The sequence below is a fragment of the Ascaphus truei genome, chromosome 4, assembly GCF_040206685.1.
Source record: "Ascaphus truei isolate aAscTru1 chromosome 4, aAscTru1.hap1, whole genome shotgun sequence".
In the NCBI taxonomy this organism is placed as follows: domain Eukaryota; kingdom Metazoa; phylum Chordata; class Amphibia; order Anura; family Ascaphidae; genus Ascaphus; species Ascaphus truei.
The window spans coordinates 99,183,024-99,207,975 of NC_134486.1; the positions used below are offsets into that span (position 1 = coordinate 99,183,024).

At 45.9% G+C, this 24,952-nt stretch overlaps 1 protein-coding gene across 1 annotated transcript in view; it reads right to left on the reverse strand.

The window, feature by feature from the left end:
• The window catches only part of SLC24A3 (solute carrier family 24 member 3), a 488,027-nt gene that overhangs the window by 161,943 nt on the left and 301,132 nt on the right, over positions 1-24,952 (reverse strand). Inside the window, exon 4 of the mRNA XM_075596259.1 lies at positions 12,710-12,784. Coding sequence (XP_075452374.1) covers positions 12,710-12,784 — 75 coding nt within the window. The remainder of the gene's footprint in view (positions 1-12,709; positions 12,785-24,952) is intronic.

Consider the following 24,952-nt stretch of genomic DNA (forward strand, 5'->3'; position numbering starts at 1 on the left):
TCTCTGGGACTCCTGTGAGTAGCTCTTTCAGGCGCGTGGCTGTCTCGGTAGGATTAACACTGTGTTGTCCCATTCAGAAGAACTTAATCATCTAGGGCAGCACTCTGGCGTTGCAACCTCGCTCGCCCATGGAAGCAGTAAGTCTTGATACATCTGTATATTTTGTATATGTATCCCCCTCTAAGGACTACTATGCCAGCTAAGAGATTAATGGCCTTAAGGAGTTAACTGTGTGGGCTCTCGCAGAGTAACGCCCCTATCCCATCACATGGTATAGAGTGATTTAGCAGGAAAGTCATCCCCCTGTATGCACAAACAGAAAAAGATACAAGCGCAAATATCATTCACTAGTGAGAATTGTGAACACAAGTGTGAATAAACAAATACAATTTATACATATCCTTGAAAAGAGTGCTGCTCCAGATATTGGACTCAATCCAAGTCCACGAAGGTAGTTGTGGCAAAAAAACAGGAGCACAAATCAGTCCAGGTGTATATGAAAAAATTAAATACAAATATAGTGCCACTCAGTATATACTATACGTGCAGTGCTAAACAAATGATTAAAAAAACACTCACATGGTACGTGAGTGTTTGAAGCAGGGTGGTTATTAGGAGTGACCAATTCAATGTAGAATCCGGACACCCAGGGAAGGTTGGACCCAGTCTCGGCCAGAATCTCTCCAGAAAGTCCCTGTTTGTTGTTTTGTAGTTAGGGAACTACCCTACATAGATAGTGTCCATCACCATAGCCAAGATGACCTTTCAGAAATAGCCGGATCTGTCCCACAGGAAGGTCTGTAGCTAATTCCGACCCAAACAGCCTGGAAGTCAGTGTACAGTACCGGGTGTCAGGATTCAGCATGATCCACGTCTGGTTCTGCGCTCTGCTCCGGGTTTCTTCTACAACTTGTCCTCACTTGGCTGTCTGTGGCCATCTTGGTTCCTGACGGCCTCTTATTCAAGGTTGCACTTCCTTCAGGAATTCAATGAGCAAGGTTCCTGTTTCTATTGCAGTCCTAGCCATGTTACTCCACATCTCCTGCCCTCTTGCCTGTGGTATCCCTGTTGCTGACTTCAGCCTGTGACCCCAACGCTGTACCTTTTGTCGTCTGCCTTGACGTCAGCCTCTCTCCTCACCTCTGCTGTCTGCCTTGACCCCCTGCCTGCAATCCGCCTATGTTAACTGTAACAGGACTCTGTCCCTTGGTTCTGGTTGGTGAATATATACCCCTACCATAGCCCTGCAGATCCGCTTTCTGACCTGAGACAAACACTATTATACCGGGATAGTGATCCTGAGGAAATGAGATGTCAGCTGCAGCCCGCCAGGGTTCCACTAGTAAGGGAACATTATGGACGCTATACACGAGAGAGTACGCATTACCTAGTCATTAGCTACTCATTGTACTATAGCATTTCCTGGCACCCTTCCTTATTCCATCAGCATATCTACACCCAGCCTGTGTGGATCCAGCACACTGACAAGATATGAGAGACTGAGCAAAGCTATATACATAGTCAACTGATGTAAACTACCTAAGAGCCGTTCAGATACGGTTACATATATATTTTGTATATCTTTCTACATATGTGTATTTTTTGTGGGTTAGCTGCTTGGGCTTGCCCCACAGGCGGGGGCTGTTTGGAGACAGATATCGGCCTGAGCAATATCTGATAACGTGACGCTGCAGGAGGAGATGCAACTCCAGTAAGAGGCACTTAGAGGCCGGGCACTCTTACCCCGGCAATCAGTTTAATTGTTGTGGGGAAGAACGCTGGGCCTCTGTAACACACTTCAAGCCCCCATTACAGTATATATACAAACTCAACAGCCAAGCTGGCACCGGCGCATGTACCCACTGGGCATTTGCCCTGTTTCCCGACGGCCCAATCCGTCCCTGCATATATATATATATATATACATATATACATATATATATCCATACAATATATTTTAGCGAGGGTTGGAGTACATCTCTAATGTCTTTCACTGGTTTACACTGGATTTCTCATAAATGCTGATTCCCAAACGTGCACAGCTGAAACTACATTCATTGTAACACCTTAGCCTGTTACATCTTGAAGGGACGTGTCTCCTGTGCGCTGGTGAGCAGCAAGCAAGGAATAGCATCTTTTTTTTTTTTTCAAGTGCCACACTTAATTTGAAGCTGCTGAGTTAGTGTCCAACAGCTTTAACAGCAGACAAATCAATACCAAGACAATTTCATTCGCATTATTACTCGACTCTAAAAAAATAACAGAATCATGTGTAAATTGAAGGCAGCATTATGACCTGTGTTATTGGAGAGGTTGATTTGCAACGATTGAATTTTGTTACATTTATTTGGTTTGCTGAAACTATATTTGTAAGAATAGAGTTCATTATGCTTTAGGCCTGGGACATGGTGCAGGGAGCGGCGCTGGGCAGCGCTGACGCTTATGCTCTCCTGCTCAAGCAGGAGATTTTTCTTGTCCCTGCATGAGCTTCAGTGAGCGCGCTTGTGTGCCGGGTGGGAGGCTTTCGGGAGGCGGATCGGGAGGCAGGGCTAGCGCGCCACGTCACGGCGCCGACGTCACAGACTGACATTGGCTTCTGGCAGTCACGTGACCGGCCCTGCGCTTGCATGAGCAGCAAAATTTAAACTTGCCTGTCTCCTGCATTTCCGCACGCCTGCAGAAGCGCCGTCTAAAGCCACGCTGATAGGGATAATGTTTCCCCTCAGCGCACCTCAGCACGGTCTTTTTGACCATGTCCGAGGCCTTATTCTTACTTTAAGGCCGCGTCCATAGTCAGCGCGCGCCGCAAACAAAAGGGCGCAAGTCAATGGGCACGGCGATAGAGCGATTTCGTCACGCGGCGGCTGGGTCACGTGCGCGGTTCAGCCAATGAGGGCGAACCACTCAAATGACTTCACGGCCACGCCTCCGCCACACCTCCCCGTCGCGCCTCCTCCTCGCGCCTCCTCCTCCACATCCAAGGGGCCATGGATTGCGTCTGCAGCAGGCGCTGGTGACGCTATGTTCTCCCTCGGGTGCACCTACTATATCCAAGGCCTAACTTGTACTTTAAAGAGGCAAGCCAAGTAAATGTTTAAAAACAAAAAAATAGGTTTGAAGCAGGGGGTCTCCGGAGCTGAACTGCATTGATTTCAGCTTTGGGAACTGCCTGTTTAGTGAGATACAGTTCAGATCGGGCTATTTTGGGCTATCTAAATGGTGGTTTAAAGCTGCCCCGTTCTGCGGGTTGATAGGAAGGCAAGACATCATCCCGTGCGGCTTCTTATTGGCACACATGACACGGGAGCTTTAAACAGCAGAGACATACCAGCACCCCCTGCTTCAAGCCTATATAAAATAAATGTCCTTTGGACATCTCCTCTAAGCCATAGAATATAGAAACTGAAAGGTGACATGTTTTATTCAGAGGCTCTAAAAACGACTGCATTGTAGACAATATTGTAGTAGTGTAAACCTTTACTGAAGCCATTGTGCCTGAATATTGGGGTAAATAGACAAAAGCCCCATTTCAAGATTGTGAGAGTAGAGAAAAAACAACCAACTAAGGCTAGTCTGCATTACTTCTGTGGTAGCAAAATTAATGCAATAAAGAAAAAACAGCCGAACACACAAAAACAGATTTGTTTCAATGCAAGATCTTAATATATTGTCATTACATAATATAACAATTTGTGGGGGTCTGTACATTCCGACATTTCAGCCCCGCTGTGTAACTCAGGCCTGTCCTCAGTGTAACTCAGGCCTGTCCTCAGTGTAACTCAGGCCTGTCCTCAGTGTAACTCAGGCCTGTCCTCAGTGTAACTCAGGCCTGTCCTCAGTGTAACTCAGGCCTGTCCTCAGTGTAACTCAGGCCTGTCCTCAGTGTAACTCAGGCCTGTCCTCAGTGTAACTCAGGCCTGTCCTCAGTGTAACTCAGGCCTGTCCTCAGTGTAACTCAGGCCTGTCCTCAGTGTAACTCAGGCCTGTCCTCAGTGTTATTCAGGCCTGTCCTCAGTGTAACTCAGGCCTGTCCTCAGTGTAACTCAGGCCTGTCCTCAGTGTAACTCAGGCCTGTCCTCAGTGTAACTCAGGCCTGTCCTCAGTGTAACTCAGGCCTGTCCTCAGTGTAACTCAGGCCTGTCCTCAGTGTAACTCAGGCCTGTCCTCAGTGTAACTCAGGCCTGTCCTCAGTGTAACTCAGGCCTGTCCTCAGTGTAACTCAGGCCTGTCCTCAGTGTAACTCAGGCCTGTCCTCAGTGTAACTCAGGCCTGTCCTCAGTGTAACTCAGGCCTGTCCTCAGTGTTATTCAGGCCTGTCCTCAGTGTAACTCAGGCCTGTCCTCAGTGTAACTCAGGCCTGTCCTCAGTGTAACTCAGGCCTGTCCTCAGTGTAACTCAGGCCTGTCCTCAGTGTAACTCAGGCCTGTCCTCAGTGTAACTCAGGCCTGTCCTCAGTGTTACTCAGGCCTGTCCTCAGTGTTATTCAGGCCTGTCCTCAGTGTTATTCAGGCCTGTCCTCAGTGTTATTCAGGCCTGTCCTCAGTGTTATTCAGGACTGTCCTCAGTGTTATTCAGGACTGTCCTCAGTGTTATTCAGGACTGTCCTCAGTGTTATTCAGGACTGTCCTCAGTGTTATTCAGGACTGTCCTCAGTGTTATTCAGGACTGTCCTCAGTGTTATTCAGGACTGTCCTCAGTGTTATTCAGGACTGTCCTCAGTGTTATTCAGGACTGTCCTCAGTGTTATTCAGGACTGTCCTCAGTGTTATTCAGGACTGTCCTCAGTGTAATTCAGGCCTGTCCTCAGTGTAATTCAGGCCTGTCCTCAGTGTAATTCAGGCCTGTCCTCAGTGTAATTCAGGCCTGTCCTCAGTGTAATTCAGGCCTGTCCCCAGTGTAATTCAGGCCTGTCCTCAGTGTAATTCAGGCCTGTCCCCAGTGTAATTCAGGCCTGTCCTCAGTTTAATTCAGGCCTGTCCTCAGTGTAATTCAGGCCTGTCCTCAGTGTAATTCAGGCCTGTCCTCAGTGTAATTCAGGCCTGTCCTCAGTGTAATTCAGGCCTGTCCTCAGTGTAATTCAGGCCTGTCCTCAGTGTAATTCAGGCCTGTCCTCAGTGTAATTCAGGCCTGTCCTCAGTGTAATTCAGGCCTGTCCTCAGTGTAATTCAGGCCTGTCCCCAGTGTAATTCAGGCCTGTCCTCAGTGTAATTCAGGCCTGTCCCCAGTGTAATTCAGGCCTGTCCCCAGTTTAATTCAGGCCTGTCCTCAGTGTAATTCAGGCCTGTCCTCAGTGTAATTCAGGCCTGTCCTCAGTGTAATTCAGGCCTGTCCTCAGTGTAATTCAGGCCTGTCCTCAGTGTAATTCAGGCCTGTCCTCAGTGTAATTCAGGCCTGTCCTCAGTGTAATTCAGGCCTGTCCTCAGTGTAATTCAGGCCTGTCCTCAGTGTAATTCAGGCCTGTCCTCAGTGTAATTTAGGCCTGAGTCAAACACACGGCCCTAGAAGCTTTGTGGCTCGGATTTTCGCAGGGAGGTACTGAATTATTTGGCCAGGAGCGGGGAGAGAGGTAGGGTAGAAACGTTGGTGGGGAGGTGGGGAGGGATTAGAGAAAGAGGAGAGAATTGAGGGATGGGGGGATAGAGGGGGGTTATAATGACTAGCATGGGCTACTTTCATTTTTTCCTTCCGCCCGAGTCTTGTAGTCGGATTTAAGAATTGTCCCCCAAGCTAGTCTGAGTTTGATGTTTGAGTTTGGTGTAAATGAATGGAAAATCTTCTGAAGGTAATAATGAATTTATAGCAAGGTCACCTACCAACACATTTCTTAGTTTAAAGCAGCAATCTCTTCCAGATGCCTATAGGCGTTTAACTCATTTAATGTTAGCATCTATCACCCTGAGCATTTCATGCTCTATTTAAAATAATAATAATAATAATAATAATAATTTTTCACACTTAAAAAAAAAAAAAAAAAAAAAATTTAATCTCTAGTCTCTAAGGCAGAGGGTTGCAACCTTTTTTGGTACAGGAACTGTAGAATTAGATTGTGAAATTCAGGGGAACCCCAACCTTCTACCCCCATCCCTCTCTCCCTCACCCGTTCCTCTGTCTCTCTCTTTCACCCCTTTCTATTCCCCCATTACACTCCCTCCCTCCCTCTTCCCCCACACTCTCTCCCTCCCCTCTTATTCTCTCTCTCTCTCTCTCTCTCCAGCCCTATACCACCTTATACTCCTTTCTCTTCTCCCCTCACACTCTTCCCCCTCTCTCTTCTCCCCTTACTCGCCCCCTCTCTTGCCTCATTACACTCTCTCCCTCTCTCTTCTTACCTTACACTCTCTTCCCCCCCTTACACTGTCCCCTACTGTTACTACTTACACTCTCCCCCTCTCTCTTCTTACCTTACACTCTGCTCCCCCCCTTACACTGTCCTCTGTTACTACTTACACTTACACTCTCCTCTATCTATTCTCCCCCTACACTTTGCCCCTTTCTCTTCCTCCCCCCCCACTTACACTCTTCCCCCTCTCTCCCCCCTTACACTCTTGCTCCTCTCTTCCCCACCTTACACTCCCCCCTTACACCCTCCCCCCCTCACACTCTTCCCCCTCTCTCTTTCCCCCTTACCGCACACACACACACCTCTAAGGACACAGGTCTGCAGCTCCCATCTCCTGTCAGCAGGAAATGGAACGTGACTTCTGGTGCTGACAGAAGCAGAGAGAGGAAGGTTCGCAGTGACCGGGTTGCTGCTGCTGCTGAGCTGGGCAGTCGCCGGGTCACTGTTGCATGGGGGGTCGCCGCAGCGCCTGAGACAGCTGGGAGAGTTGTCCCAGCTCTCCCCCCCCCCCCCGGCGGTCGCGGAACCCCGGTATAATATGACTGCTCTAAGGTTACCACAAACTGCCCTGGGCTCTGGGGGGAGAGCTTGATTTTGACTTCCCATATACTTCATACAGCTCAACCCCCTTATAACACTGTGCTTGGGGTCCAAAGAATCACATCGCACTATAAGCAGATCGCGTTAGAAATAATGTACAATTGTATGCATTGTGCAATAAAGTATTTAAGTTGCCAATAATCGTGTTGTAAAGTTTTCATAAATACAAAAATTGGGAGCCACGTTTGCATCGCGTTGTAAGCGGATTCGAAATGTAACGGATCACGTTATAACGGGGTTGAGCTGTACCAGTATTTCAAACACCTATATCTCTTGAATAGAGAGGTGGATTAAAAAGAAAACAAAAATGGACAAGAAAATCTCTGTCTTAAAGTAAAAAATGCAGATTTAACACAAAAAACTAGCTCATCATGGACAGCTGCTTTAAGTTAAAAGGGAAATGAATAAGAGCAGAGCAGTGAACATTCCCTCTCTCACAAAGGAGACTCTTTATCATTACACTCTATGGGGGGAGAAGAGAGAAATGGAGTTTGCTAGGGATAAAACAATCAGCAGTGTGGAAAATACAGCTCAGTGTGGAAAATACAGCTCAATGGGCAATTACTGACGTGGGTTATTATGCTTACAACAATCAGTCAAGAAAGGGGACAACAGGTTGTGTCATAGCATGAGATTACAGTGGCACCGAGGCAGTGGGGAACGCCAGCAAGATGCTGGTGTATTAAAAAGGCAATCCAAGCTACATTTTTTTTTAAACATAGGATTGAAGCAGGGGGTCTCCGGAGTTGAACACCATTCATTTTCGCTCTGGGGGCCCCCTGCTTCCGGAGATACTTACCTCCGTAGAGGGCGCCAGTAGCCGCTCCGCTCGCCTAGCGGGGTTCACGTCATGGCGGATTTTCAAAGATACCGCGCAATCCGGACCAATGAGAAGCCATGACATCATCAGGTGCGACTTCCTATTGGCTCACGTGACACGGGACCGTTAAAGTTTGCCAAGATACCAGCACCCCCTTTGGAGGTCTGTATCTCAGGAAGCAGTGGGCCCCCGGAGTTGAAATGAATGGAGTTCAGCCCTGGAGACCCCCTGTTTCAATCCTATGTGTGAAAAAAATAATACAAAAAAAATGCATTAATTGCTTCTTTAATGGACAGGTACAAGCAACTGAAACAAGGTGGGTGTGAAGTCTCTCCCCAAATAATTAGAATAATGCAAGGTGATACTTAGTTACTGATAGGAATGTGGATACCTTGAAACAACGGAGTTTACGGTAACAATTACAAACTCCATGGGACAAGCACAGTGGAAAGGGAAACAGAGTGAGACTATACAAAATTACTGTTTGACAGCATGTATGACAAACAGCCAAATTGTATGCAGTCAACTTCTATGTCTCTATATGCAAGACATCAAGGCCTATATTTGCTAAGCAGTGCCAAAATGCTTATTCCCTTGATTGGACCAGAAAGTAACAGATAGGCCAGGGCGCCAAGCAATTGGAAGCGCTCTGAAGGACTGAGCCTATCAATCTACCCTGAAGAAGGCATTGTGGTGCCGGCCAGGGGGAAAGGGATTGGGGGGGGGAGCTGGGGCTGTGGGGAGCCTCTGGTTGCAGCCACCAGCCCCTGGCTTTCCCCTGCTACTCTACCTGCCTTTTCCCACATCGTCCTCTCCTGCTGGTGCGCGCCAGAAGCTGGGTGCACACAGCGTGTGAGAAATACACGTGTGAAAGGGGAGGGCTTGTAAGGCTGCCAACACGTGGGGGGGAGGCGCCGACACTGGGTGGAGGGGGCGCAGTGCCAACCAGGGGGGGGGGGGGGTGGGGGGAAGCACCAAAAAGTTTGCAGCATAAGGCACCAAATGGCTAATGCCTGGCTCTGTAGCACCTCTTAGTAGCAATGGTCTATAATGGTGAAATACATTTCAACAAATACATTCAGCTCAAGTAATTATTATGGAACAAATAGTTGACAACGAATAAAGAACAAGCAGGGAATATATATATATATATATATATATATATATACATATACACACACACACACACACACACACACACACACACACACACACACACACACACACACACACACACACACACACACACACACACACACACACACACACACACACACACACACCCAGGCTTGCAGAAATCTGACAGATCAAGTACTGTTTTGTTTTCAAACTTATTTAATTGTACGGCAATTGTTTATCTAGAGTCTGATCAAATAAGTGAGCTTCATATATTCGAATGAAGTGTAATACTTTGGAAGCTGAGATCCCTCTAAGATCCTATTTAATACTTAAATATAGTGCCCGTAATTGTGTAGTTCTTTCACATATTCCTTTAAGAAAGCAGGTTTGGAAATACTATTCAGCTATAAAGCTGAATAAAGCTTTGTAGAATTCCCCACAGTATAATTAAAGTGTTCCACAAAAATATTCTAATATTCTCCCTCCTTCTCCTTCCGAACCGCAGCGTCAAATGACGCAGCAGATGTCACCAACATGACGTCACATGGCGTGCCATTGCCATGGCAACACGACGCTGTGCAATGTCATGTTGGTGACGTCCGTGGGGTCATTTGACGCTGCGGTTCAGAAGGAGTAGGAGGGCAGCAGCAAGGAGGCGGCCACCACAGCTAAGTGCCTAGGGGCGGCGGAGTTCAAATCCGCCACTGTTTACAGGTAATTTTTAGATCTATACTCAGGGACACCAACAGGGGGAGTATTATGGACCCATGGTCATGTTTAGGGTATGAATGGACCCAGATAACTTCAACTCAGCCCCCTTTCCAAAGCACACCAAGTCCTGTTATATTTTCTTCACTTTATTAGGAAAGGAGCAGTATATACAGGCACTTGTGGATGTAATGGTGTTGTGAGAGTGCTTCTCTATAGGAGCTTCGTAATAAAAAGGCAACATAATGTATCCATTCCACCTGCACTGGGAGTGAAACTGCAAGGAAAGTAACATCCAAATACAGCTAGCAGGCAGAACAGCCAAGGAATGGGGGGGGGGGGGGGGTGAAACAGAGAAGGCAGAAATGGGTATTTCTGTTCCATGACAGGAGAGAGCTGTGACAACCGTCCCATGCCCGGCGGATGCCGGAGGGCTGGGCCAGCCAGCGCTGCAGGTTGAGCCTGGATAGAGGTTGGCCTCTGTTGGCACCAGACGCCTCCCCACCAGGGGGGTATGAGTGTGAGAAGGGGGGGAAATTGAAAAGGAACGGGACTGAGGGTGTGAGATTGAGTGAGAAAGGAGGAGGCGAGCGATAGATGGGATATAACAGAGGGAGGGGGCGTGAGTGAGCAAGAGAGGGAGGGCGTGAGAGGGAGGGGAAGAGGTGGGACTGTAAGATAGGGAGGAGGAGAAGAGGTGGGGTGTAAGAGGAGTGGAAGAGTCAGATTGGGAGTGAGAGACAGAGGAGGGAGAGAAATACATTGGAGGATGAGAGGGGGAAGTGAGGAGAGAAATAGAAGGGGGAGAAATAGATGAGGAAGCGTGAGAAGGGGAGAGAAATAGAGGAGGTGAGAGAGTGAGGATGGGTGTAAAAAGACCACCGACACGGGAGGCCTTGGTAAAAACTCTAGTCCTGGGCCCCGGGAAGGCTGTCGGCAGCCCTGTCTCTACTGCACATGTGCACGATGTAAAAGACCTTTACTATTTCCCACTTTTTGGGGGTAATTCTATATCCACCCAACTGTCTATTTGGGATGTTTTTCTAGCCCCTAATCCCTATTGAAGTCAATGATGTGAAATGTTAATGACTTCAATGTATTGTTTGATTTAATGTTTGCTTTGATATTTGCACCTTCAACTTTTAATGTAAAACATCAGTGGCTGTGAACTAAGGCATCTTATGGAGGAAGTGTGTTTTGATGCACTGCATTTATCCGTGCACAAGTGAGTCACATACTGTATAACAAATTGTTTCTTACATCTGGTGCAGATTGTTAGAGGCTAGAAAGCTATTCCACCTTTAACTTCGCAGATTTTTTTTAAAGCAGATTGAAAAAGTGATACACAAGTGCATGATTTAATTTAATTTATTATAATCTGTGCATCATATATACCTCCTACCTATTGCCTCCTATTACAGTCCTCGCAGTTGATGGCAAATAGGGCAAATCCTGTTGCAAAGAGTATCAACTTCACGTTACATTTATTTGCATCACTTTTGTTACAAAATTGCCTTAGTACTTAGTCCTCATAAGATGAAAGTGTGGGCAGTTACAAGTAGAGATGGGTGAATCTGATCCGCGGATATTTCCGACTTTTTCAGGCCAAATCTGATCCGCACACTGAAATCTGAAGTCGGATTTCATCCACTTGAACCCGCTCAGATTCTTTAAAATCCGACCAATGGGGCGAATATTCTCAGATTTTTACAACACGATGGTTGAAGCTTGAGGCAGCACCACTATTTATATACTCCTCCGCCCCCTTTATTATAATTCCATTAAACGGATACGGATTCCAGCTCCGTTGGACAGATTTTCAGTAATAGGAAAAGAAAAACGAATCTGCCTTTTTAAGACTAATCCGTGGCTCGAAGGAACTGGTCAATCCATGTCGGATTCGGATTTAGGTGGAATATTTGCCCATCTCTAGTTACAAGTACTGTACTTCCATCATTTATTTTCTACGTTACCAGAGAGAAGCTCAAGAGAGCAACTTCCTCTCGTAGAATCTCTTCCCCCGCCTCCCTCCCTTTCTCACTGGGGAATTTTTTGTGTAGTATTTTTTTACTGAAAGCCTTGCATCGCATATGTTTGTCAACATTTGTTAAGATTGTAAATGGTCAATATTTCTTTGGTCATAACAGATTATTTCTTATTTACAGGTTTACAACAGACGACAGAGAAGCCCAATGCAACATCCAACATGACAGAAATACACAGTAAAATACTTATATATTCTCTTGAAATAGGGTCATTTAGTTTAACCCTTTGGCCAAAGCGTTGTAAGCTTGTGAGCCGCGACAAGTCAAACACCTGTTAGCAAGGCCTAACACTACCAGATAAAATACTAATATACCTCTATTAGGATTAAAATTCTCATTTACCTCTATTAGGAGGGAGAAAGACCACAGTGGGTCTATATCCAGCAGAATGAGGAACGTGCAAACATCCAAAAAGAGCTTGCTGGGGTTCTGTGTTTTATTTACAGGTTTGTTTGACTTTCGTCTTTTTATTTTATATAAAGCGAAACTATTAAACTTTGGTCAACACATTGTTTCAATGTAACATTTCTTTATCTGCAATACATTTCTTTCCGAGAACTTGAACAACAAATAAAAAAGATAAGTTCAATGAATAGTTAGTAATTAACAGCAACGACTGCGACCGCGTTACCACCGCCGACTTTCTCTCATTTCCTCCGTCTCCCTCCCCCCCAGTACCTAGTCTTTATGTGTTTGTATTGTTTGTTAGTGTCCCCTTTTCCTATATGGTTCTCCACTCTCTGGGTCATGTTTATTAGTCTGGGTCTTGTTGCTTCCAGTTTGTGTATATTGCCTTTGCATAAACTCTATTACTTCTTTTGCCGTTCGGGTGCTATAGTTGTTTAGGGATTTCCTGCATAGGGGTATGTTATGCAGTATATGTCTTTCTCACTGATTATTGGCTCCCCCTCCCAGCGTTGACATTATCCGAGTGGAATTTCAGATTCATCTGATTCTGTTTCGCCATGTTGTGGACTGGCAGATGATGCCTCAGGAGGGACCTGCATGAATGCAAGAGGCTTCCCTTCCAACATCATTTATTCACTGTAGAAATAAAATGTAAGAATGTATACTTACTTCAGAAATCTTTTCCAGGGATGGGACAAAGAAGTCATCACAGACAATTGCCAGAGCATAGAACATGTACATTGCCTAGGGGGATAAGGAAAAGGGCACATTAATTCAAAGGAAGCTGGGTTGGATGCAATCAATCATCCCAATTCTGTCAAAGCTTAGAGAACTCCACATTCAGGTTAGTGTAGGTGGTATATGAATGCCCCATTTTAGCTATCTATGCATATCGATCTCTTGCCTTTCCTTTCTCAACTATATGACATTACAAGTGTTATCACCCGTTGTATTGAATCGTCTTTTCTTTCATGCAGACCAAAGCTGAATTAGTACCAGTAGTTTATTACTACTGAACTAATACACGCATTTTATCTTTCAATTGATTTGGGACCATAGCATAAGAAATAAGTAGCTTCAAGTTCTGGTGGTACCTTATTTGAATTATCATCAGTAGCAATTGGGATTCTACGTTAGAAATTCACCTTGCAGATTTATATTGAATTATTTAAATTTAGATGGTAGACAGATATGACAACAGCTGTCGGGCATAACTGCATGAGGGTCCAGAAGCAGGAGGAGCGATTTCCACAACGTGTCTAGACACCTGCTGTGCGGCACCTATCCTCTCACACTGACCGACTACACCAACATCTCCTGCACTAAGCAGCAACGGAGGACTCAGTGTAGATATCGGAAGCAAGATGGGGAATCAGACTCATATGCCTAGTACTGGACAATGTACAGGCATTTTGATCCATACCCTCACCAGTCACCAGACACAGTAATTACACCTACATTGTCTTAACCCCACTAACCCAATGTCCAGGTATTTTATGTAGGGCTATATTCAAACTACAGAGGTAGTAAATACTAAGCTGATCAACCCAGGAACAATCAGAATCACCTACCTGTATTACACAATGTACAGACAGGTTAAATTCGTACCCCTGTCAGACCTGCCATTCTCTGGTCATATTTGAATAAGGATAGAGCTAAATAACATCTAAAAAGTTTTTGTTCCCTCTTTCAACAAAGTGTCTAGAAATAGTGTTTGGACGTCATTTAAAGTCTGCAGCATTAGACAGGTTCTCATTGACCAACCAAGGGAATATCCGAATCATCTGCTGAGTACTCCTCCAGTTACAGACAGTTTGATTCATACCCTTGCCAGACCTGCCACTATCTTCATATGTATTTTGCTAAAGAGCGTACTATTGCACTAAAGTTTATCCTCTTATAACTAATCTCACCATAGTTAACAGCGTTCTTTATGAGGCAACCAAGACTGTAATATCAGCTCTAATTAGCCTCTGAGAGCTTCCAACCAGAATATGGAGAGAAAACAATTGTTGAATGTCAACTTTAATTAAGCCAGTTACTAATTGGCATCTCTATCTCAGTTAGGGAAACTTGAGTGTGTAAATCATGCCTGCACAACTTGTAAAGTGAGAAGGGCTGAACTGCTCCAAGGAAAAAAAGAGTTGGGCCGTAAGGGTAAAATCATCATCATCGTCATCCTCATATATCTCCCCCAGCACCCCTCATCATATATCTCCCCCAGCACCCCTCATCATATATCTCCCCCAGCACCTCTCATCATCGTCCTCATATCTCCCCAGCATCCTTCATCATCCTCATATCTCCCCCAGAACCCCTCATCATATATCTCCCCCAGCACCTCTCATCATCGTCCTCATATCTCCCCAGCATCCTTCATCATCCTCATATCTCCCCCAGAACCCCTCACTATCAACCTTTACGATACTCCCCATCTATCTCTCATACCCCAATCTCTCCCCCTCACCCACACACATAATACTCCCCCTCCACATCAAACACACAACACCCCCTGCACACCACACACATCCCACCCCCCTGCACCTCTCATCCCTCTCCCCCTTGCACCTCCCATTCTCCCCCTACACCTCACATCACTCTCCCACCCTGCACCTCACATCACTCTCCCCTCCTGCACCTCACATCACTCTCCCCCATGCACCTCCCATCACTCTCCCCTCATGCACCTCCCATCACTCTCCCCCCTGCACCTCACATCACTCCCCCCCTGCATCTCCCATCACTCTTCCCCCTGCACCTCCCATCACTCTCCCCCTTGCACCTCCCATCACTCTCCTCCCCTGCACCTCACAACACTCTCCCCCCCTGCACCTCACATCACTCTCCCCCTGCACCTCACATCACTCTCCCCCCTGCACCTCACATCACTCTCCCCCCGTGCACCTCACATCACTCTCCCCATGCACCTCAAAACACCCCCCTTGCACCTCACATCACTCCTTCCCCTGCACCTCACATCACATCACTTTCCCCCCTTGCATCACACATCTCTCTCCCCTGCACCTCAAATCACCCTCCCCTGCACCTCACATCACTCTCCCCATGCACCTCAAAACACCCCCCCTGCACTTCACATCACTCCTTCCCCTGCACCTCACATCACTTTCCCCCCCTGCATCACACATCTCTCTCTCCTGCACCTCAAATCACCCTCCCCTGCACCTCACATTGCTCTCCCCTGCACCTCAAATCACCCCCCCCTGCACCTCAAATCACCCTCCCCTGCCCCTCAAATCACCCCCCCCTCGGCACCTCTAATCACCCTTCCCCCCCCCCCCCCCCCGGCACCTCTAATCACCCCCCCACACCTCGGTTTGCTGTGGAGGAGGCGGCAGAGCAGGCAGGACTTCACGCACACGCACGCTCTAGCAAGCAGCAGGCACGGAAGTGCCTCAATGCTAGAGCGCGCTGCTGCCCTGCAGTCCTGAGAGTGGGCTCGTGGGAGAACAAGAGAGCGGGCTCGTGGGGGAACGGGAGAGCGGGCTCGTGGGGGAACGGGAGAGCGGACTCATGGGGGAACGGGAGAGCGGGCTCATGGGGGAGCGGGAGAGCAGACTCGGGAGGAAGGCGGAGGGGTAGAACGGACTCGGGAGGGAGGGGGAGAGTGGAAAGCCGTCGCGGGCCGCAGTGAGTGCAGGCCTGGTGTAAATAGTTCCAAACACAGTACTATATACAAGCAACAAGATTGGAGCAAGCAGCCATCCCTGAACTCAAGGGGTGATCCATACCCTTGCCAGACCTGACACTTTGTCATCATGTGTGTATTGTATAGAGCATAGAACCGCACTAAAGTTTATCTTTATAGAACTGATTTAACCTCAGTTAACAGAGATCTCTAAAAGGCAACCAAGACTGTATTATCAGCTCTATTTAGCCCCTGGGAGCTTTCAATCAGAGCATAAGAGGAAACAATTGTTTAATGTTCACTTCAATTAAGTCAGTCACCAATTGACATTTTTATCTCTGCAAGGGAAATTTCGTTTGTATGTGTTGTCAAATACGTTACACTATACCAACAGCTAGATTGTAGTAAGCAGACTGCTACTAAGGCTAAGGCCCCGCTCCCAGAGTCAGCGCACCCGCACTGCAGACAGGCGGTGCGCTGAGATACACAGACCGCGATATGCGGTCTGTAGGGAGCGGGAGCCGGAGCGGGAGGTGGGCGGGAGTGGGAGGCTTGACAGGGAGGGGGGGCGTGGCTTGAGCAGAGGGACCCGCTACTCTCCCCCCTCCCTCCACGGACTCGGGCTGGAGCTGGAGCTGCTGAGGGTAACTTTAAACACACACACGCAGGCACTCATACACACACACACACAGGCAGGCACTCACGCACTCATACACACACACACAGGCAGGCACTCACGCACTCATACACACACACACAGACAGAGGCAGGCACTCACGCACTCGGGCACACACATACACACACAGACAGGCACGCACGGACTCAGACACACACACAGACAGGCACTCACCTGCTTTCACTCCACACTCCTCCCCGCTCCCCGAAGCCTCTCCTTCTCCCGAAGCCTCCCCTCCCCATTGGCTCACAGCCACACCCCGTGACGCGTCAACGCTAGGAAACATCATTCTCTTGTGTCTCCTAGCGGCTGACGCGCCACAGCGTGTAGTAAGCTGTGCCGCCAGGGGGGACTGGGACCGGCTCGCGAGGATTCCCCTGCTGGTGGGGAACTCGCGACATGGCCGCCCGCGCCAACGAGCGCAGCGGGACCGAGGCCTTAGTATTCTTTCTGAGATACATTTTGGACCATTAAGCCAGGGGGGTGCAAACTTTTTCCCTGCGCCCCCTGCCGGCAGTCACCTCACCCCGCACCCCCCCTCACCTCCACTTACATCGGCTCCGGCGTCATGACGTCACATTGCCCTAGCAACGTAACATCACATGACCATAACGCCGCGTTGCCATGGCGACACGTGTGGAGCCAAGGTAAGTAAAGGATTACAGAGGCCCTGCAGCTCCCCAGGCACTTAATTTAAGTGCCTTCGGAAAGCGCGCAGGGCCTCTGTAAACCGCGTGCCCCCCCCCCCAGGCAGTCTCGCGTTCCCCCTGGGGGTCAGCCCCCCAGTTTGCGCACCGCTGCATTAAGCTATAGATAATTTGGCCCACTAATAGAACCTACTAGCAATAGCTTCCTCCTGACACCCTCAATATCTACACAATAGGCTCATATTGCCAGTGAGACTAGTCACAGTTATTCGTCTGGTCTGTTTCTAGCTATCGAAGCTTGGATAACAGGACTATATACATCCACCATTAACAGTGTTTGTATTAGCCGCATACACCCATCAGCTACCCTCATAGGTTTATAGCCCCCGTATCCCTCAGGGGATTGTCACATGCTGCAGCTTAGTCAGTGGGGCGGCTGCATTTGCAATTGGGGCCTTTTCAGTGCAGGGGAGCCTGCGCTGGCAGTTCTGAGTGGAGACAGTTGAGAGAGGCAGTTGAGAGAGAGTTACATGTTGCTAGGCAACCAGTGAAGCTGTGAGAGATGTCGGTTTAGACAGCTTTTAAAAAGAGAGTGTCAGTTGGAGCTGGGAGCTGGGTGAGTTAGGGTGTGTGTGCAGGGAGCAGTAGCCCCTGGCACTAGGCCTAGTTACCCCCAGAGGCCCCAGATAAGTTACCATTGCCCCAGTTTGTGGTTGCTTCAGGGACAGGCCCTACTTGAGGAGTTCTGACCCTTTAGCTATTTGGTTAAGTTAGGACACCCTCAGTGTCGAGCAGCCTGATTGCTGGGTCTGGGCTCAGACCCCTCAGTTACATAGAGACTAACTTCGTGGAGGCCAAGCCAAGCAGTGACTGTGGCCTGCCGGCTACAGGCGGATCCCCGTCAAGGTACAGACGGTGTGGAGCTGTGGTGATATTATCCACGCTGGAAGTCACCCCACGCGTAGGAGGACATCACGTCGGATCAGACGGATCCATACTGGTTGTATAGCGGTACCCGCGGGCTGGAGCCCCGGCAGGTATCTATAAATAGTGCACCAACACGCCCAGGGATAGCGCTATCTCCATCACACGTGGGTGGGTTTGGACATAAGGTACTCTGGGGAATACTTATGTTGATGTGTGCACCCGGTGCACTTCTATGTGTACGGCTATATGCATTATTCTGTGTGGTACAGGTACCGAAGTTATTAGTATTAGCAATAGTAAACAGTTATTAGCATACACTGTGTGCGTGTCTTATTATTGTGGTTCCTGTAAGAGGACCATCCCACTCAGGTGGGAACCCTTACAGGTGGAGGCGCTGTGTTCAACGAATGATCAGGTAACCCCAGGCTCCCAGTGGCGGAGGTTCAGGCCTTCTGTGAGCCTATCAGGTAACGCACCACACCCGGTAACACAATTGTATTTCCCCACATGGTCCCCATCTGCGATAGGGGGGGGGGGGGAAGGTGTTACATGTTAATAGATTTTTAACGTTTGGGTGTATTTATTTTATTCTATGATGTATTCAAGTTTATTTTAGCTGTATACTAATCCAACAAATACCCTATACATTCAGATATTTGTACAACCTACGACCCACCTGTCAGACTATCCCTAGACATAGGAACACGGTTCAATTGTGCTAAGAGATAACATAGCCGGTACGAACACTCGCAAAGTGCCTATTTCTACACCGGCTCACATTTTGGATTCTCTAGCAGTGCACCAATAAAAATTATATATCTCTTTTTCTCCCCCCCCCTCCCCTTGTGTATACAGTAAGCTTCCTAGGAACCCAATATCCTTAGGTAGCGCCCTACTGGTAGAGTGAGCGCTTTCTGTTATTTTGTTCTAGACAGATATGACACTCATGTAGTTTTTAATGCTTCAATTAAAATGACCCTTTATCCCATACATTTAAAGATGGACAGTAATGCTTGTATGTTTAAAGCATACGGCAAATAATATTACTAGTGAGCACATTCACATGTCTCATGCAGGGCTGCAACCCTGCTTTTCCCCATTATCTCCTAGCATACAGTGCTTCCACTGCAGCAAGGGAGTCTGGGTAATAACATGCAAATAAGCACACAGTGCCACTGTTTACTTCATGCCCGTTTTACCATGGACACCTATAAACGTATGACTGCCGTATTACTCCGCGTTTCAGCGCAGAATAACAAACGTGAATCTATTACTGCACACCAGATTATAAGCGATGGTGAGTTTATATTAGTGAACTTGTGTTCTAAATACATATAATATACTTGCTGTGATTGGTGAATAGCTCAAAGAAGTCTATTGAGTATAACACATTTCATTTACACTAGCTTCCCAGCACAGCCTGGGTTAAAGAAGTGCAGAGCCTGTAACCCTACTCACAGACATGTTTAAAGCTGAATTTGACACTTACTCTATCCAAGTGCCATTTTGCGTACATACAGACATTCCCTTGAGAGGGTTGCCCCCGTCCCCATGATGTTATTGACACTGTCCCCAGAAAGCCACTTATCACTAGTAGTTATATAAAGGAAGAGCACCTTTAAAGCCAGCAATCCCCCGTATTCACCGTAACAAATACATAATTCATATCTTTTTACCATGGTGCATTCCCATTGTCTTAAGTAAATAAAAATACCACTTGTGGTACAGTTGCATGTCTCTGACCAGTCTGCAATAATGCCTGTAGCAATTCCATCATTTTTTAATTCTGCAGTTGTAGTCTGGTTGCCGAAAATTCACTTCCCCCTGGGAAGTTAAAATGGCCACTGCCGTGCGCATTAATTAGGACAGCAGAGGTTGCCATTTTAACAGCTGATGACAATGGCAAAAATAAACTGGTGAAAATTCTACAAAAAAAAAAAATGTTAAAAAAAAAAAAATGAAAACTAATAAATGGATCATTACAGCAGAACGGTTATTGGTGCTGCCTCAACAAGATCTTGCATTCTCTAAAAACTAAACGTGCACATTTAAATTAGCAAGCCAAAACGCAGTGGGTTTTAATTAGTATAATATTTTTAATCATTGATCCTGGCTACTTATTTCCATATCGATCCTTTCCTTTCTCAACAGAACGAATAGTGCTCATTCTATAAAATATACCTACAATCTTCTCCACCTTAATGACGAATCTAAAATGTTTAGTGCAGAAAGGTTATTTCTCAGCACATTAGACAAGGAACAAGGAATTATACACCCCAATAGCAAATACACACCCCTAGGTCCATTTCAGTATAGTACGTCGAAAAATAAGAGCAAATGAGAAAACTTTGTATACGTACACTCTAAAAATAATCAATTGTCCTTGCTTTAAAGTTCACAGCAGCCTGTATGCTCTCCCATCGGTTACTGCCACTCCAGGCATTGTGTTTAGGATCTTTTCAAAACATTAAAGGTTTATATGTCCCTAGCATTGGTGCCTCTTATTGTGTTGTTGAACAGGATATATTCTGCATGTGTTGGAAACTGTTTAATGTCCTTGTGTCCTTGATGTCATGAAAAAAAATGAGAGCTATGAAATGCACAAATAAAACAATCTTTTCAGATAATCCAATGCAGCCTCCGTCTTTTTGTGTGCCTTTCATAGCCTGCTGGGACCTTTTTGTGCCTCGCAAACCTACCACTGATGGAAGAAAAAGGAACGGGTCATCTGCAGCTGCACTTGTCACCTTTCATACTAAAGAATAGTATTTGCTGCCTCTAGGAAGACTCTGAAGGTCGGGAATGTTTTCCAATGCGATTGAAATACATTTGATTCTTTTGCGAAGCTGACATAGCGATAACATGGAGCCTTGAAGATTAAAGCTTTCAAGTTTAAGGTACAGGGCCTCTTAATGTCGCAGTGCATGATACCTGAGAGCAGAAATAAACTGTGGGTGTTTAAGGAATGGCTGTGGGGTGGGAATGATCTCATTTAGAGCAGGGGTGCTCAACTGCAGTCACCAAGACCCCCGCAACAGGTCAGGCTTTAAGGATGTCTCAGCTTCAGCACAGGTGGCTTAATCAGCGGCTCAGTCTTCAGCACCACTGATTTAGAGACCAGGCCAGATCACTCCCTAAATTGCTGTACCACAGCTGTGCAGTGTTTCCTTTAGCAGGTGCACATTAGTGCCCCCAGTAATTGTGTAACTACACTTCTATCTGCCTGAAGAAAGACATCAATCAGCACTATAAGGACAGGATCGTTCAGTTTCAGGTACAACCAAAATGAACGCGCAGTAATTACCTATTTCTACACCGCAATGTTTTAACCTCCACTGCTGCAATGCTTCTGCTAGTGAAGTGGTGAAAAGGTCTCACTTAGGACCACAATGAACTGCTGACAGTAATATATATTTAATACGTTAAATATAGCGATTCATGCCTTAAAGAGGCAATCCAAGTGGCATGTTAAAAAAAATAAAACTTTTTATTTGAATTATATATATATATATGCAGCCTTTGATTACCTTTATTGAAAACTGATTACCCAAGTTGCCAATCAAATTGTTCTCTTGTAATCAATCAGCAAAGATCCTGCTTCCCAGCGTTCACTAAATGGCTGCCTTTCAGTTTCAATCAATCCTTCAGTCAGTGTAACTCAGCAGCTACAATGTATTCTTATATTACTAAGGTAACATTATCTATTGTTACAGTTTGCAGCTCAAACTGCTGGGAATATTGGCAACAAATTATCACAAACAGGAAAGTGTTGCAAAGATCTTGCACTGCTGCTATAGAAATCAATTAAAACGTATTAGAAATGGCATTAAAAGTTGAATGTTAAAAAATGTACTAAGTAATATCTAATACTACAGAACTGAGTTATTTAAAAAAAAAAAACACACACACACGGAGGATAGTGCATGGATGGCTCCTTAAATTATTTTTTATTTCTCTCTGTTTTTTACGTTTTTCCAGTCTTTTTCTGCAGACTTTTAGTTATAATTAGTGCTACGGTTAGCGTTTTACGATTAGGATTTTTGTTTTTACAAGAACCAAAAGAAACAGTCATATTGAAGAATATCATATTAGTTTTATTCTAGATGCTTTTCCTAATGCAGCATTGTTTTTTTGCTGATTATCTTGTCGGATTTTGAACATATTGTCCAAACTGCATTTGCAAGCTCAATTGGGTGCATCACATGTGAATGTTTTCAGAGCTGCATGGACCATGAAAGCTCATGGAGCAAGAAATGTCACGTGATTATGACTGAGTTTGTAACAGAGATTTAAATAATCTCTACAACATCACTGCCAAAAGAGCAGAGCATCTAGATACAGCAAATAAGTGCTGCCTCGGGGCACAGGGCACTTAAGATATTTTAGACTACCAGCTGCAGCTGAACAGACAGATGTCTACACATATTTCCAACCTTACCGTTTGAATTTCCAAACCCACGCTCCCTTGTTGAGTCTGGTCATTTAGGATCATCTGATAGCATGTAATAGCTCTCCCTTTCAAGCATTTACATTCAGTGTCTCCTATTATCTTCTCCCATTTCCCCTTTCCAATTCTGCGACCATCTTTTCTGTAAATTGAAAGGTGCTGCAGACTGGTGTCTTAGAATAAAGATTTGGTGTACCAGCATTTGACAAAGATGTATTCATCCTCTGTCTGTGATATTCATCTTTAACTTCCAATGCAGTGCAGCCTCCCACACCAGGAAATGCTTTAAATCTTTGTGTGAAGAGCAAAAACCTAATAATGTGCAGAATTCAGAAGATCCGGTATGTAGACAAATGTCATTGCATGTCCTTCCTAGGTGTATTAGAGAAGAATGGGAATACACACAAATTGGAGAGTAAATAACATACTAATTATGACCATTAATAACACTTCGGCTTGCATGGAGCTCCACATGTATTGTGTACTGTACACAGAATCCAAGAAATAGCACCAGATCTTTTCTGCTGTCTGCCCCTCCATGGTATTTCTCTGCTGTTGTCACCGAATTAGTTGTTTTACATATCAGTCACTGTTCCCATAAGAGTTACCTGTGCACAAAAAGATACACACTTGAGATACCTGGGACATATGCTTATTTGGATACGCAAATGGTATTTACATGACTTAAATTAGCATATCTCCCAGGTATCTCAGATGGCGTCTAAGGCCTCGGGCATGGTCAGCACTTAGGCGCTGACCCGCCCTGCTGCTCGGCACTGAGCCCCTGAGCCCCTGCAGCAATGAGATCGGCTTTAGCAGGGGCTCGCGCACGCTTCCGCACGCCTGCGGAAGCGTGTGTCTTACGAAATCTTTAGTTTCTTCACTTGCCGGAGCGCAGGGCCGGTCGCGTGAGCGGTTTGCCCAATGAGGGCAAACCAGCTCCGTGACGTCACTGGCCCGCCCCCAGACACGCCCACGGACGGCGCGCGCTCTAAGGCCAGGGAAAGCACCGCTTTCCCTCAGCCTCAGCGCGCCTCCGCACGGCTTCAGTCTCTATGGACTAAGCCCAAGGCAATTAGCCGTGGCCATTTAACCGTGGCTGTTTCAAAGCTGGGACATTTGTCTGCAAGGACTGTTTGCAGCTGCAGATAATATATCCCCTAACCGCTTCCTCTAAAAAGCTTAACCCCTTCCCCTAAAAACCATAAACTTAACACCTTATCCTAAAAACCTAAACTCCTAATCCTAACGCTATTGTTCTGGACGTGACAACGTCCTCAGGGCCGAAACAGCTGCAGCTAATTGACCCTTCCCATCTAAGGTGTGCTCATTTTTGTGCACAGGTGTATGTCTCTCTCGTGCTACCTTTAGGTCTGACTTAAATGACATCAGATCAAATCCCTGTGCTAAACTGCATGTTAGTGGATTTGCGATGTTAGGGGGAATGCCCCCTTCGCACTAAAAGCCGGGGGGGGGGAAATAACCATATGTTTCTAAGGAGTAGCATTAGGTAAACGTTAGGTTATGCTCTTTAATACATAGGCGTTATGATTAACCTAACGATAATTTAACCCTCCTGTTACGTTTGTTGGATCTCAGTATAGGGTGGGATAAGAGGAGATGAGACACTCAACACTCCCCATTCAGACTCGACACTCCCTATTCATAGGTCTCAAAGAAAGAAAGTGCTCAGTTTCCAAAGAAACAAAAGCAGCCAAATATTTGCTGTAAACATGGTTACATTTGTTAAGGAAGATTACAGTGCTAAAAAATTGACAAAATGTTTTCAGATCAGGGTTTGCATTAAGTCCAAAATTAACTATTGACATGTTTAATTGGTTACACGTATGTGGGATACATCAGTTTTAAAATAAAAAGTATAACTAATATATATATAAACATACAGTAGAATGTTTTCACAGTAATGAAATGCTTTGAATGTTGTACAGCCTTTACCGATGCCCTTATGTGACAAAACAGTTGACTTTGTATCGACAGGAAATTGTCAACGTTCTTCTTTCTTAGCCTATCACAAACCCCACCCCACCCATCTCACCTCTGAGTAAGAATACAAGGACGACGGTGGGTTAGAGAATATAAAAAAGCACATTGTGTTGTCGAGGGTCCCGTATTCCCACTTACTCCACCAATGACATCTAAACTCCCCTCTACAAGCAGATGATTGAAGCAATATGGGACATGGTTATAAAATGTTAAGAAAGTGCATTCAAAATGATTACTTATGATTGGGAGTCTACCCGACACTTTGGAATGGTCACGTATATTGTTTAAAACAAAACCATAAGAATCATATTTTCATTCCAAGTAAAATCACGGAGCTCATTATCACTTCATGTTGTCAAGGTAAAAAAAAAATATGAATGGGTTAAAGAGGAGTGAGGACAAATTCAGATGTGGTTATAAGCAAAATGGTGACAGGAAATATACAATCTTCATGCTTGAAGTCTTCTGCTTGAGCTAGAGAGTATTTGACAGGGAGTTTCTCTTGTGCCCTTTTCCAGTTATTATGAAACCTCTTATTGAAAACAATGGCCATGCTGTCAATACA